The sequence below is a fragment of the Haliaeetus leucocephalus genome, unplaced genomic scaffold (assembly GCF_000737465.1).
Source record: "Haliaeetus leucocephalus isolate CR32 unplaced genomic scaffold, Haliaeetus_leucocephalus-4.0 Scaffold229, whole genome shotgun sequence".
NCBI lineage: Eukaryota > Metazoa > Chordata > Aves > Accipitriformes > Accipitridae > Haliaeetus > Haliaeetus leucocephalus.
The window spans coordinates 4,899,122-4,915,239 of NW_010972665.1; the positions used below are offsets into that span (position 1 = coordinate 4,899,122).

Genomic DNA, 16,118 nt, shown 5'->3' on the forward strand with positions numbered 1-16,118 from the left:
CTGGACAACTGTGGCAGTACTTCATTGTAGGGTGGGGTTTTCTGGTTGTTTGTTATTGCTTTTATTCTTTTTTTCTTTCTACTTTTTTTTTAAAGGTAAAAATTAGACATTGACTAGCCAAGAAGATAAATGTATAAAACCATAAAAGACAATGAAGAGTGTTCTTGAGCTAACTTCATTAAGTCCCTGTCTGTAAGCTTTTTTGGGCAACATTCATTGCTCTTCATCGAAATTTCTACAGAAAAAAGAAAAAACCCAGCATAACTAAAGTCCACTTAACTTCTTCCCCAATAAGGGGCAAGAAAACACTTGCATATAAACAGATCTGTAACTAAAGGCATGTTTTGCTTCTTGAGTAAGGTTCTTTACTGTTACTGTTCTTTATTAACTTAGCAAATATTGATAAATGTAATTAACCTCGTTCCAATTACCTATGTAATTTTATTCTCTTGTATGTCACCACAATAAATCCAGCCAGGAGGGAGGGAGAGAGCATCTCAGTTGTTTAGTATTTAGCTAATATTTTTAGATGCATACAAGCATCTAAATGTTAAGCCTAGATGGACTCAGCTAAAGTTGCATACCTAAGGACCCTATTTGCTTGTATTTTTAGGTTTCAGAGGACAACTTAGAAATTCACAATTTACATAAATATATTCATGAAGTCTCTACTCCAACCGCATAGTGATTTAAATTAAAAAATTTACCTCTAGTGTCTCTTCTGCAGTACAACCAGGCTGCTGCTGTAGCTTGCCAGTGTTCAGAGCTTCAATATACTCATCACATTTCTTATAGCCAGCATTCAGGAGCTCATACTTCGCTTTCAGCAGGCCCTGCCCCGGGGTTACATCTCCAATTCCAATTGAAAAGCCACGATTAGCTATTGTTAAAAAAAAAGGGAAAACAAAAAGATTATATTGATAGCTCAACCTCATATAGAGAAAACAAATTAAAACCAGGAAATATTATCATCAGGAACTTTATCTTTTCCTCCCATCACATGACCATCATAAGCACTTCATAAGCACAATCAGTTGTTTCACAGTTTCTGTCAGCTTCACAACTAGCTTATTTTTTTTAAATACAGTACATCATATTTGAAGCAAAAATCTTGCTTGATTGCTCTGTATTTCTGCTTTGAGATACTATTTTACAAGGAAATGTACTTACAAAGATAGACGGGAGCAAGTCTGGCTAGTCGTGACATGGCATCCGCAGCTTCTACCTGTCCCCAGTCTCTCAGCAAGATGTAGAAGATGTTGTTCTTGGATCCTGAACCTAAAGTTCCTTTGTCCATACTGCCACTCATTAACTCACTGTTTTGAATTGTGACATCTAGAAATAAAAAGGCAAAAAGAATTAATTGGTTTTTCTAAAACATTACCTAAACTCTAGTAATCAGTTATGGAGTAGGCTTATAAATAAAAGCTCTGTTCATGAAAAGAACAAAACCCGAAGACAGACATTTAATGTATCTGTAGAACTGCATGAGTAAGTATGCAAGGGGAACAGCCTACAAGCTGACCTTACTAACTTAAGTTAAAATTGATTTCCCTTACCTCTTAGAAAGGAAACTGTATCCAGTTTAAGACTTGTGAGAAACATTGTGAATAATCCTTTTTGTTAAAAATCTAAATATAAATTTAGCTTCATTAATCAGGAAGAAGACTTCAATCAATCTTATCTGTCCAGAAATAAAAGTCCTCAATCATGCATATTAAACCAATGTTATTTATTTATTTATAAAGTAGATCAACAAAATTTCAGAAGTGAAGTTACAGTTCTTATTCAAAGATTCTGATACTCGGTTCAACTGAAATCACCTCTGGAGGCACAGCTTAAATTTAAAGACACACTGGACTCAGACGTCTCTTTAATTACATGCATATGATAACGACATCCATCTTGCCTGTAGGCCTGTCCACACTACCTCTTTTAGATTACTTCCTCTTGCTTCATCAGGAACCTTCCATTTCAGGCACTGAATCTTCCTTACAAGCTTTAGCCTTTAACCAGTTAAAAAGTATCTTCTGTACATGAACTTTAGACATATTTTCTATGAGACCAGTATAATATATGTTCATCCTTAACTTCATTATGCATCTTTCAAAGAAGAACTGGCACATCTAGATGGATCCAATTTAAATCATTTCATGCAGAACACTGTAGATGTTTGCACACTGTACTCTACGCTTAGAATTTTCAATGTGAATTTAGGTAATCATCTTCTTGAACCACAGGTCACTGCTCTAACACTTATCATATACAATCAAAATATGATACCAGGATTTCTTGAGACTTTGAAGAATTTGCTAAGAACTTTCTGAAGAGAATTAGTGTTGCTTCAGAAATTAAGTTTTTTTCAGAGAACTGAACATAGCCACCAATGAAATCCAAAAGTTTTCCACATCATCTGCTACTGTTGAACTCAGAAAATGGAAAATCTTCCCATACTTCCTAAAATGAAAAGACTGCGGAGCAAAGAAGATGGCCTATGTTTGCACGAGTGTGAACAAGATTGCTTTGTTGCGTTTCACCCCACATTCCTTAGAGGCTGAAAAAAAAATTGTGCCGCCGTGTTTATAACCAACCTCACAAGCACTGAGTGGTCCTATCTTCTAAAGAAATCGCTCAGAGGCTGGTGTAGAGCGGATTTGAGTCCCAACTGGTAAATTCTTTCTCCCATCAGCACTGCACGACAGAATTACTGGAAATCAATGGTTCCTCACTAGGTTCCTTAAATCACACCTCTGAGCAGCAAGGAACCAAGCTAATCCTGCCTGCTGAAGTTCTTTTCCAGCTGTTACCACATGAATGTTAAATTAACAGCAAGCAAAGCCTTGCTCATCTCCTACAGCCTTTTCAATCCTGATGCTTTGCATTCCATCCACCACTCTGACCTCCCTAACTCGAAGGATACAGATGGTTTAATATCGTAGGGATTCCTATCTTCCCTACGTATCCTAACTCCTTTCACTGCTTAACTTCTAATCCCTGTATCACTACTCTGACTTAAGATACTAAATTTTTCCATTTGCCCTCTGCACAACCACTTCCTAAGTTTCTTTGCTTTTATCTCTCTCTCACCTTCAAATACTATGTTAGTATCACAACAAGCCTAGCATCACGCAAAAGAAATTTTATTACAGGAGAACACCCAAGTCTTTCCTTTGGTGTTCAGCCTGACTTCTACTTTTGAGAAAAACTGCGTAGTTTTGTTTTTCATTTCAAGAATACCTATGTGAATTACTGCTTTAACTCCTACAGTGAGCTCAACAGCAACAAACTCAACAAAACAATAGCTACAATTTCTCTGAAGACTTCCAAAACACAGCTGTAGAAGCATCACTTACAAGAATCATTGTAACACAGGTCTTCCCCTTTGCCACAATACTGCTTGCCCTTGGTTCGTAGGTTGGCTTTTACAGGACAGTCATCACTGGGTTTGAGAATGAGGCTGAAAACCTGTTTTCCTGTCCAGAGTGTTACAGGCTTAGAGAAAAAAAAAGGACAAGAATTAGGATTACAGAGTTTATGCTACAACTACAGTAAAACAGCAAGCAAGAATTTAATTGTAAAATTGTTTTCTATACAGAACCTTTCTATACTTGTAAAACTATAGTTGTAGAAGTGCATAGCAGCATTCCTTTGAATTTGGAAGTATTATGCACTTTTATAAATAGAAGAACACTGACTGCTGAATGGTTATCCTTTACATAAGGGTAGGTGCATGCATTTCGAGAAACATCTTCTATTGCTCCCTCTTACTGTCATGTTTCCCTTTCTGATTAGAAAATGAAAGAAAAAAAAAAGATGCCACTGTTGTCATTTCATTTCTCAAAGAGGTTGCAACATTTATAATTCCTTCTTTATATAGTGCCTTTGGTTTAAATTTTTAGGAAGTTAAACATTCATATAATTATGTACTCCCCTCAGCTGTAGTTAAATGTAAATAACTGTCACAGCTACCACCAAAATTATTCATTTGGAGTGATAGATGCAGTCAAAGAATCACTGCTCTTGGCTATTAGCTATTAGATACTGCCCATAAATTCTCTGAACTTGTTTTATATTAGTATTATTCACTAGTATTTCAATTTCACTTTCTGAATTTCCCTAATATTACACTTATTATTTTGAAATTAAATAAAAGGTGTTAAAAAAAAAGTATACACCAATACTTAGTAAGTATTTAACAAATTTAAAAGTGTAGCAAACTCTCTCCAAACAATACTGTTTGCCTCAAGTACAAAATTAATCAAATACAGGCACCCATAAATGTATGTGAATGAAGGCTTAACAGACCCTAATCTAATAAATGATACTATAGCTCTCTTCAAAGTTTATGACAAATACACAAATACTCTGTCCTTTGTAATAAGTATTTTGTGTACATGAAGTAACAAACGAAAAACCAACCAAAAAAAAAACCAACAAACCAAAAACCACATAGCACTCATCCTCTTTAACACATTGCCAGGTTAACAACTAAAGCACACTATTTCACAGGTTTAACATCTCCTAAATTTGGGATACTGAAACCTAGAACTGTTGAGCATTTCAGGACACTACTTGAGAACACCCAAGGAGTAACATAGTTTCTTCACTTAGCCCCATATTAGTCTGCACAGCTAGTAACAGTGAGGTTACCAAGAACAACCTATCTTCTACTGACCACTAACAGCCAAGTGGTCTGTCTCAGAGTAGCAGGATAATAGCAAAGCTATGTTTGAACCCTGAAGGAACCCTGCATCTGGACAGCACCATGCAAGGTCGATTCTGTTCAGCATCAGGAACCATCAAAAAAACTCCTGCATAGCTTTGGCCCTGAATTCTGATCCTTGCACTTTACAAATACAAAATCTCATACAAAACTAATGTCAGAGAAAACAAGAACTGTCTCTGCTGAGAACGTCACCATGGGTCAACATTAAAAAAAAAAGAGTTTGACACACCTTCAGAATTGCTGGAGGTGGAAGATGAACTTTAATCTTTTCATCCTTGCCAACCAGGATAGAAGCAATAATTTGACAGGCTTTGGCTCGATCAAAAAAGGTATCTTTTAATGTAAGAAGATAGGCACCTAGAATGTAAAAAATTAACATGACAGACTAAAATGAGATTAAGTTCAAAAGCTATTGTATATTCAGTATCAATGATTTCATTCTAATACTAGTTACCTACTTACTATGCAAAATGACAGTAGTTCAGACAGCTTCAGTTAAAAAAAAGTTCTGGGAAGGATTTACAATTGCTCCATACTCAAATTTCTAAAAATTACAACCAGTGTATTTCTATAATCTATTCTCTCTCTCAGACTCTATCTCACAGGTTAAAATAAGGCTTTGGCATTAATTTTTGTACACCTTCCTTATATTCATTGGACACTTCCCAAAGAACTAACGAAACTTGAAGCTACTTACTGCAGATTAAAACTAATTTTTGACCAATGAATTCAATTCCTCTACCATAATCATAAGCAGTTTTCATGTTGTCTACCTAACGCATACAAAGAACCCAAATATTCATTTTCTCTGTCAGAGAAACACTGCAAAACATAGGCAGAGTTAATAGTAATTGCAGCTACAAAGGTAGACAGTATCAGAAGAGATTCTGAGGACATCATTATATTTCAGACTAACAATGGCCTTACTTTCATAATGTCAGTTTGACTTGTGAAAGGAGAAATTTTTAATTCATATAGAAAAATTCTGGAAAAGTGGGAAGTGATTCTGAAGAAACAACTGTCAAATTGCACAGCAATAAAATAAGCTTATATACACACACCTGTGAGGAAATCTTGAATAGCAGCGATAAGGGGTTCTCCATTTCTTGGTGTTACCAAGTTTGCTTTAGTCTATATGATACAAGAAACAAAAAAAATTACACATTTGAAGACACTGATACTCCATTTGTCACTCAGAAGGAAACTTACCATTTAAGGCAGTTATTTTGGTAAAAGCTTATTCTAAATCAAAGTACAGCTTTCTTCAAAGAGATTGAAAAAACAAACTAGATGTTTCAGTTCACTACAGTCCATGCAAGTCTATTGACAGTTAAGGAATAAACTGAGAACAGTTATTGAAAATTACATATTCTGTTTCCAAAGCAGAAGCTGCAATCAGCTTGATGTGTTTGGTAGGTTACTGTTTGAACAGGACAGGGAAGGGAAGACAAGCTAGCTTTGAGAACCTGAGAAGGGACAAAAGAGGTTACGCTCACTGCAGGGAGCTAGTGAAATTCTTCAAGTTGTGTGACCCTACTGATACGTAATAATCAAGCTAGCCACTTCCACTAGCCCCATCTTCTTATGTCTTATTCAGACCACTGCTCCAGTTAATCACCCCCACCTATGCAGCAGAGTTTTGCCTGAACTGTTCACAGGCCCACACAAACCTAAAGCATGCACTGGCGTGGTGGGGGGGAAAGGTTCTTTAAGCTCGCAAATCAGTTCCGCAAGCCAATACATGCTGCAGCCAACAGCTGTGTTGGTACATCTGAAGTAGCAGTGGCATTCAGTCACCCTAAAGGAGCGATGTACTGGAAAATCCTCGGATTGATGCTACTGATTCTACTTTCACACCACAGATCAATGCCTGCAACCATCAGATCCCTCTTTATCTACCTTCCCTTCCCTCTTTTTTCCCTGCCCTAAGAGCCTACTGCAGTACAAGCACATTATCACCGTCTCATTTCCAGTTGGTCTGACCATCTGCAATTGCTGGGCTGTCAGACCAGGAGCAAAGTATGTACCTGTTTGGTAACGGAGCCATCCCATCCTATTTTGGTAGCAATCACTAAGGACAGTCAGGCAGAAACATACTAATGACATCTACTTACTTAAAACCATTGAGTTTTCCTCAGATGCTAAATATAAGTCTATTAGACTTCTATTGCATAACAGTCCTAATTTATTCTAAGTTCCATTTTGCAGAGTTTTCAGGCAGCTTCACAGTCACACATTATCCATACCCAGGAATCTTGATAATATTTCAGATTTCACATGCAAGTTAAGAAATACAGGGTTCAGCCCACCTGTCACTAGCAAAATCCCAACCCCAACATTATCTACCTACCCCCATTAAAACAAGTGCTTCTGCTTTTGCTTCTTCTGTCTGAGGAAGGTGAAGGTTCATCTCATCTCCATCAAAGTCTGCATTGTATGGTGTACAGACACATTCATTAAATCTGAATGTCCTATGAGGTTTTACTCTAGCCTGGAGAAAAAAAAAAAAGTGATGCACATGCAGTCAAGCGTGCTAAAAGATGAAAAGCTATGCCTGAGTGCTTCCTTGTAGGCTTTATCTTTTCTTTTTATTGCAGACATGAGTCAAAACTTCTGATTATAGGACTTAACTCAACCAGGAACTGACAGAAATTGTACTCAGGTTATGTTATACAAATGTAGCTAATAACTTTCACTATGAAGAATTTATACAAGGCACAGAACACAACATACTTTGTAGAGATGACATCAACTCTACAAAAATTAAATGCTTACGCAAGAACAGATACTGAGGTCAATTACGGCTATTAACAGAATTGTCCAGACAGCATACTGCCCCGTTATACATCAATTCCCATGCAAAAGCACAACTCCACTGTATTCATGCTCATCTCCATGCAGTGTTTCAAAAGCTGTTTATTTTTGGGCATGTAAGAGATAAACATCAGTAAAGGTAAACCACCTAATATTCAGGGATGCACTACCTGTATGTTAGGCTGTGTGTGCACTTACAATGTGAGCCATGATGCTCAGTTTATGAAGAGAGGGTTGACGGTTGAACAGGACTATGTCACCATCTATAAGATGTCGCTCCACGATATCACCAAACTTCAACTCCTGGGCCATCTTTTCTCGGTTTCCGTATTTCAAAAATCTTACAGTACCACATAACAAATAGAGTCAGAAGAAACAAAGTCAGAAACATGTTCACACAACTGAAAATAAATTCTGTTTATAATGCAAGTTCTTCCATTAAATGTTCCAGTATTTGTATTACAATAAATAGAAGACAAAACTGGTGTGGATTGCATCAGTCCTGCTGCTATTAACAAAGCTGCCTGTTTTCATTTATCTCTGTACTACACCACCTATTTCAAATAAAAGAGACTCAGTCATAAACCAAAACAAAAACCTAACTGCAGTTCACTATCATTAGTATGTACACTTAAGTTTAAATCCCACAAATTACCTAAAAAGAAATTGTAGACTAAACCCCAAGAGATAATGACCATTTTTTTGTTACTGCCCTTTATGAAAGATTCTAAAAATAAATTTTAATCCCTGTGTATCTGTTTTCACACAGCAGTAAGAGCAAGTTGATGGGGAGAAATAAAGAGTGAATCATTACAGATAAGCATGATACCTTTTCATCTGTGTGTGCCTTTGCTGTATGAAGTTGGCTCCAGGATGAACATCAGGACCATTACGGACAAGTTTCCTCATAAAATTAATATTTGCTTTGTTCACCTGTTGCATAAACACTTCAATCAGAAACAAATGAAACATGTGTTTCAGGACTTCTTCTTTTTGCTGGTGGCTTTTATGTTTTCAAATTTTAGGTTCAACTGACAAACCCCCTCACAGCCTCCAGCTGCTGAAGGGAACAGGCAGGAGGGAATAGAGGAGAAAAATGTAAGCCAATCTTAGATCAGAACATCAGAATGAAATTAAATTAAAAATCTGGGAAGTAAATTCAGAAATAAAAATACCCAACCACTCCTTAGACAGATATACCAGCAAACATATGAAGCTATGTATGAGTTCAAAAAATATCAAGCAAAACTCTTCTCCCTTGATAAGTCACTCCTTACACCATATGCCTTCACAGTATGCCATGGTTTAACCCCAGCCAGCAACTAAGCACCACGCAGCCGCCCACTCACTTCCCCACCCCCCACAGTGGGACAGGGGAGAGAATCAGGGGGAAAAAAAGTAAAACTCAAGGGCTGAGGTAAGAACAGCTTAACAGAAAGGAAAGGAAAATAATAATAATAATATGACGATAAGAGTAATAGAAGAATTGGAATATACAAAACAAGTGATGCACAATGCAATTGCTCACCACTTGCCAAACAATGCCCAATTAGTTCCTGAGCAGCGATCCCTCCCCAGGCCAACTGCCCCCAGTTTATATACTGGGCATGACATCACATGGAATGGAATCTCTTTGGCTAGTTGGGGTCAGCTACCCTGGCTGTGTCCCCTCCTAACTTCTTGTGCCCCTCCAGTCTTCTTGCTGGCTGGGCATGAGAAGCTGAAAAATCCTTGACTTAGTCTAAACACTACTTAGCAACAACTGAAAACATCAGTGTGTAATCAACATTCTTCTCATACTGAACCCAGAACATAACACTATACCAGTTACTAGAAAGAAAATTAACTCTGTTCCAACTGAAACCAGGACAAAGGACTTGCATATATCTGCTACTACAACCTTCATTTACCAGCAGCAACGAAACTGGCAAAGCATCACTGAATGATATTTTGAACATAAAGCAATACATTCACTCCCTTTTACAGCAAGGTTATAAAGGTGGACAACACTGAGGTCTGGTGAAAAAAAAAAAAAGGCATAGAAAAAGTTTTGGTTCTACACTACCTACCTTTTCAGGAAAGGTTAGTATTTTAGCAACATGAATAGGCACTGCTACTTCATCTATTCTTAAATTTGGATCAGGTGAAATGACTGTTCTGCCAGAGAAATCCACTCGCTTTCCAGACAGATTGCCTCGAAACCGACCTAACAAAATAAGCAAGTGAAAACTTTTATAAAAAATTGTTTTCAAAATGTTATCTGTTAAGACAGCATATTAGAACACCTTTCACAGTACATCACTGAAGTGCAACACAATAGTAGCAGATATACGCTTTAGAATAGCAAGTATTTGTGGTTTAATTGAAAAAAAAAAAAAGGTTAAAAACAACTTTCTAGACAAACCTTGCTTTCCCTTAAGTCTCTGAACAAAACCTCTGGTCCATTTTTTAGGTGCCATGTTGAGAGGAATTCCTGAGAGCTCACTATTAATGTACAGGGCACACTGCAGTTGAAGAAAATCCCAGTCTTCCATAATCATCTGTGTTTTGGCTCCTGATATCCTATGCTAAAGAAAATAGTTATCCAGTTCAGAAAATAAATATAATAACACATATCAAACCAGCAAAGAATTTTTCCGATACGAGTACAACTCATATCGTATCATATGAGTGCACCCTCAGCAAGTTTTCCGATGACACCAAGCTGTGTGGTGTAGTTGACACACTGGAGGGAAGGGATGCCATCCAGAGGGACCTTGACAGGCTTGAGAGGTGGGCCCATGTGAACCTCATGAAGTTCAACAATGCCAAGTGCAAGGTCCTGTACATGGGTCGAAGTAATCCCAAACACAAATACAGGCTGGGCAATGAGTGGATTGAGAGCAGCCCTGTGGAGAAGAACTTAGGGGTGTTGGTTGATGAGAAGCTGGACGTGAGCCAGCAGTGTGCACTCACAGCCCCAAAAGCCAATTGCATCCTGGGCTGCATCAAAAGAAGTGTAGCCAGCAGGTTGAGGGAGGTGATTCTGTCCCTCTACTCCACTGTTGGGAGACCCCACCTGGAGTACTGCCTTCAGCTCTGGGACCCCCAACATAAGAAAGACATGGACATGGACTTGCTCAAGCAGGTCCAGAGGAGGGCCATGAAGGTGATCAGGGGGCTGGAGCACCTCCTCTGTGAGGACAGGCTGAGAGAGTTGAGGTTCTTCAGCCTGGAGAAGAGAAGGCTCTGGGGAGAGCTTATAGCAGCCTTCCAGTACTTAAAGGGGACCTACAGGAAAGATGGGGAAGGACTCTTTAACAGGGAGTAAGTATAGTGACAGGATGACGAATAATGGTTTTAAACTGCAACAGGATAGATTTAGATTAGATATTAGGAAAAAATTCCTTACTGTAAGGGTGGTGAGGCACTGGAACAGGTTGCCCAGAGAAGCTGTAGATGCCCCATCCCTGGAAGTGTTCAAGGCCAGGCTGGATGGGGCTTTGAGCAACCTGGTCTAGTGGAAGGTGTCCCTGGCCATGGCAGGGGGGTTGGAACTAGATGATCTTTAAGATGATCTTTCCAACCCAAACCATTCTAGGATTCTTTCAAAAATAATGTTAAAAAAACTTTCATACGTTGGAATGAAAAAGGTGAGATAATTTTATAACAGGATGCATATTGCTATAACATAAGGCCTTTCACAAGAGAACCCAGCAAAAAATTTCTTTTGACTAACATCTGCTTTGGACAAATGCTCACAAAACTATGTATATTTTTAAATTCTATTTTTCCCAAGCCACTGAAGTTAAGATAATATAACTTCACAGCCAGGAAAATCACCAGTAGTTAATAGTGCTCACTTGATTTTGTTTGCCTGACAAAAGACCACTTTTGAAAAGCCTGAAAATATTAGTCTGGTAGAACTGTTCTTCTAAACAAATGATAAATTGTCAAATTTACTTCTAGTCTTAATTTGATAACCATGCTAACTGAGACCTGATTTCTTAAGAACAGATACTGGAATAAAGAAAGGTCAAAGATGTAGTAAAAAAAAAAAAAAAAGAGGAAGGTCTACATGGGGAAAAAAAACCCCAAGACCAATAGGTATAATGTTTTCATTGTAAGTGACCCTTCAAAAAGTGTCATAAGTCACGGGAGGGGAAAAAAGAGAAAGAAAGCACGCAAGAAAGACAACGTGTGAGAAAAAAGAAGAGTTTACAGACCAGAACTCAAAAGAAAAAACATTTCCCATGATCCACTACCAGATCTTCAGTAGGTCCTACACTGCAAACAGCCAGTCAGCCAGCTCTATTTGAAGCAGGTTTCTCTATTTCTGTTAACAAAATGCCAAACGACATACCAGTACAGTACAGACTGCTTGCTAGATTGTAAGCAGTAAGACAAGTAAAACCACTTGCTGTATTCAATTCTAACCAAATCTTTTCGAAGGCAACAGTCTCTGAGAGCTTGAAGGATGACTCACCTTTTTTATTACATCATTGAGGAAAATTATCTCTGTCAGTTTCATTGTCAAGTCATCTTCGTTGGTGCCAGATTTCAAGTCACTCACAACGGAGGGTCTGATACACAGTGGAGGCACCAAGAGTCGTGTGAGGATCAAATCTGAAGGTTTACCTGCTTCTGGGTTCATCAGAAGCAGAGGGATGTCTTCTGCTGGGATTCTTTTAAAGAGGTTCAATACTACCAAAGGATTCAAGTTTTCCTACAAAATCCATTGGAGAATGAGGAGAACAAGCCATCACGTAACAGTTTCAATGCTTCCCTCCTCCCCTCATTTATTGATTGTTCAAAAAACAAAGTATTTTAAAAAGGCAAATAGAGAAGAACTATTCATGCAAACAAAACTATGTTTTGGTTTATTTATTCGGAACCAATGCTTTTAGTCTCAGATACTAACTTGCTATATTCTTTCCTTCCTTTTTTTCCTTTTACATTAGTGTTTACTTATCATGTTACTCTCTCTTCTAAAGAGTTAACTGAGAGTATTTCATCGTTATTTGACAAAGCAACTCAAACCTCTTACAACAAACTTACAGTACATTGTATTCATTTTATTAGTAGAAACTCTAATGAATCACAGTATTTTCTAGACTATTTTTCAAAACTTCATTTCTCTCTTTAGTACAGCTGTTGCTGTAGTATAAGCAACTCCAGATATCCACTACTTTTTCTGTCCAAATATGTACCCTGAGGTCTTCCCAGCTTGCAAAGAGCAGAAGGAAACAAAACTGCACACAGTGCAAAGCTGAGCGAAACAAAAAGGTTAGATAATTAAGTCTCCCCTCTCCTTCTCAAGTTCTTCTGAAGAAAAAAAAAATTCTGTGTATTGTAATAAACTCGGAGTTACAGTAAATGTACACGCAGAGTTTATATGGGCCTATATTTCTTCTCCCTTTTCTAGCTTACGGAAGTATAACACACCAAGAACATTCCTCTTCTTTACAGACAGAAAGCTATGTATCAGAACATACCAATGAACTAAATTTCTCATTTTAGCAAAGTCAGCATTATTGCAATAAATACAAACATTCTTCAAGTGTCTTTTGGTATATGAAAATCTTGGACAACCCACAAGGCTTAAGCTGCTACATGGAAAACCTTTGAGGAGTTTTATTTCACACACAACAACTAGCAGCAAATTTAAGTCATAATAAAATTCACCTGAGCTCTTCCCAGTAAGGGTTCTACTTCTTTGTTATGTTCTATGGCAGTTTCAAAGGACTGGAGAAAAGTAGATACTACTGGATCTACGACTTTCTTATTGGTCTTATACTTTTCATGTATTATTTTCAACAAACCACACTTCTTCACGGTTCCTGCAAGCAAATAAGTGTGGGTTGTTTTGGTTGGTTTGGTTTTTTTAAAAACAAAAAAACCACCAAAAAAACCCCCAAACCCCAAAACTTAAAATGAGTAAGCTAGAGTTCCAAAACTAGTTAAGCCTTCAGTGAACACAAGAATAAAATAAAACTTTATCAGCTTTATTAACCAGTTTCCTAAATTCATTAAACAAGAAGAGGATAACAAGGTCATGTCTCCTTGTATGGCTGCCTTGGTGTGCCTAGATCATGGTGTGGATTCTGAAGCTGAAAGCAGGTAGTTTAGCCCACACTTTAAATCCGCTTCACCTCAGTCACAACAGATTTTTTTAAGTAGAAGTTCCCACACTAAAAATGGGACTAAGATGTGCCATTTATATATCATCCCACCATCTTCTAAAATAATTTTGGAAGTGAATTATAAGAAAAATCTGAGCAATATTCTCATGTTTTGCAGGTAACATTATTCATAAAACTTCCACAGACTAGTACAAGTGCCTTCCAACTCAATTATTTTTACTGAAGTATGCTGACCTACCACTTAATTTTGTAAATGCCTATTGTTTGTGCTCCCTATGTGTGTATGTGGCACTTACAATGAAGCAGCTCTCTATTTATTCAGGCTGTTGATCATTACAAACAACCCACAATTTTCAAGATCTAAAAACATAGTTTGAAGTTATGAATTAGCCATCCACTATGAATCTGTAGCACTGCAAGTCCTTTAACAGCAGTATCACTTGATCAGTGTACATGAAGAAAAAAAACCAAAACAACGCATTTTGAAAACCAAATGTGAAATCTTATTAAGATACTCTGCCCTGAAGAACAAATTCCAGTGTAACCCAAGATCATCACAGCTCAAATACTGCCAAACTGCAGAACATACCCTCCTAGATGACGACAAGCACATCTAATGTTAAGAAAGATAATTTAATACAATGACAAAAAATGAAGTTCAATCAAAATTACAAAGTCTACGAATGCTTCTATGTTAAGGTATTGATCACTGACAATAGCTCCCAATATTTTTAAAAACATGTTAAGCAGGGTTTTTAATGCTATTATTGAAGTATCAAATATTGGTTACCGCCATGAAGAGATATCACATTAAACAAAAGAAGCAACTAGGACAATGTCTATATCCACATAAATGAAATGTGAACAAGCATGTGCTCGGCATCAAGAATGCAATTACCAGATTCTTAATAAGGGCCAGGTAAAATATCCATTAGCTGTGGAACTAACAAGGATATTCAAGATTTTGATGCCTATCACAGCCGCCAAGGTAAAAACCATCACAGTAGATAACTATCACTAACTGCTAATGTCAACACTCACCATTAAAGGCACCACAGTAAGGACAAGTGTTTTTCTTTCGGCACTTTTCAGACACTTTCTTTTTTAGTCCTCTCTTCTGAAGATATGTAAGGCCAGGTCGCTTCAGGTAATCAAAAAATTGTTTTTTTTCTTCCACTGACAGCATGATACAGCAACAGGTTTTGCAGATCATCTTAAGTGTAAACACATATTAACACAACTGTTTAACAGACACATTCAGATATGTAACATCTTCTACTATAACTTAAGTTCTTCAACAGAATGCAGTCTTTTTGAATGAAATACGGTGGTCTTGGTTGAAAGACCAATTCATATGCTGTAATACACAAAAAAAAGTACACCAAAAAAATAGTCAATGAGGCAAATACTTTTCTAAGCTCTGCAGGATCTTAAAGATCCATATAAAGCAAACAGAGTTTTGATTTACTGGGATGTCCTAAAAGGCAAGTTACATTGTATACATTTAATTCAAACTACTACAGAAAAATAATGGATTAAATTAGTCAGTCTGAGATTACCTAAAATATAACAGATGTATTTACATCACTAGGACTAGTATTTAAATACATTTTTTTTTTACAAAACACAAGATGCATAAAGATAAAATTTATAATACAACCTTATTTATAATACAACCTAAGTAGGTTGTATTATAGGTCTTCTCAATTACTCTTTCAAGCATCATCTTTACCAATAATTTCATTTTTCTAGACTAGAAACTGATGACAAATCATAACTGTAATAATTTACCTGTAAGATGCCTATCACAGCCTTGAAATACCCAACGTGAAAACAGGGCAGTTCTAAGTCAATGTACCCATAATGTCCTAAGCAATCAGCCAGATTTTTTCCACAGGTTTCACAGGGACGGTCTTTTTCACTGGTTCCCTTTGGCAGAAGGGGAACACACACATAGAAAAGCATTTTAGCTATAATCAAGTGAATGCATAGAAAATACAAGACTTCTTAAGCTAGTCAGCGATCCTAACAGCACACCCAGAGCACTTACTCCTTTTTCCCAGCATCAGAAGCACGTCAGTAGCATGACATTCATTCCAATCCTTAAGAAAAATGTCCTTCACTTACAGGCCCTACTGATACCAGTGACATTAACTCATACAGCCTTTTGCAACTGATCTACAGCCTGCTAATCTACAATGTTATTTTACAGACGAATGTCTCTGGGTCTCCCAATAACTGGGGAGGATATACTTATCTCCTGTCTCAAAAGAATGCTCTCCCAAACCACCCAAAAGCATGAAGAGAGTAACTGTCACTGCAACTGACAGTCTATGGAATTCAGGAAGAGACACATTTGCATGTATTTTGGATGAGCAGTAAACTTCAGTCACTTATCTGTAATCACGTCAAGCAATTCTACAAAAAGGATTGGGGGGGGGGGGGGGGGGGGAGGC

At 37.4% G+C, this 16,118-nt stretch overlaps 1 protein-coding gene across 2 annotated transcripts in view; it reads right to left on the bottom strand.

Annotated features, from left to right (window-relative positions):
* The window catches only part of POLR3A (polymerase (RNA) III (DNA directed) polypeptide A, 155kDa), a 38,093-nt gene that overhangs the window by 21,209 nt on the left and 766 nt on the right, over nucleotides 1-16,118 (bottom strand). For both annotated transcript variants that reach the window (XM_010567829.1, XM_010567828.1), the window contains exons 3-16: nucleotides 15,454-15,591; nucleotides 14,704-14,875; nucleotides 13,205-13,359; nucleotides 12,006-12,245; nucleotides 9,945-10,107; nucleotides 9,610-9,746; nucleotides 8,370-8,473; nucleotides 7,739-7,880; nucleotides 7,077-7,217; nucleotides 5,788-5,857; nucleotides 4,956-5,083; nucleotides 3,354-3,492; nucleotides 1,171-1,335; nucleotides 708-880 (exon numbers count right to left, since the gene is read on the bottom strand). In XM_010567829.1, the coding sequence (XP_010566131.1) occupies nucleotides 708-880; nucleotides 1,171-1,335; nucleotides 3,354-3,492; nucleotides 4,956-5,083; nucleotides 5,788-5,857; nucleotides 7,077-7,217; nucleotides 7,739-7,880; nucleotides 8,370-8,473; nucleotides 9,610-9,746; nucleotides 9,945-10,107; nucleotides 12,006-12,245; nucleotides 13,205-13,359; nucleotides 14,704-14,875; nucleotides 15,454-15,591 (2,067 nt within the window). The remainder of the gene's footprint in view (nucleotides 1-707; nucleotides 881-1,170; nucleotides 1,336-3,353; nucleotides 3,493-4,955; nucleotides 5,084-5,787; nucleotides 5,858-7,076; nucleotides 7,218-7,738; nucleotides 7,881-8,369; nucleotides 8,474-9,609; nucleotides 9,747-9,944; nucleotides 10,108-12,005; nucleotides 12,246-13,204; nucleotides 13,360-14,703; nucleotides 14,876-15,453; nucleotides 15,592-16,118) is intronic.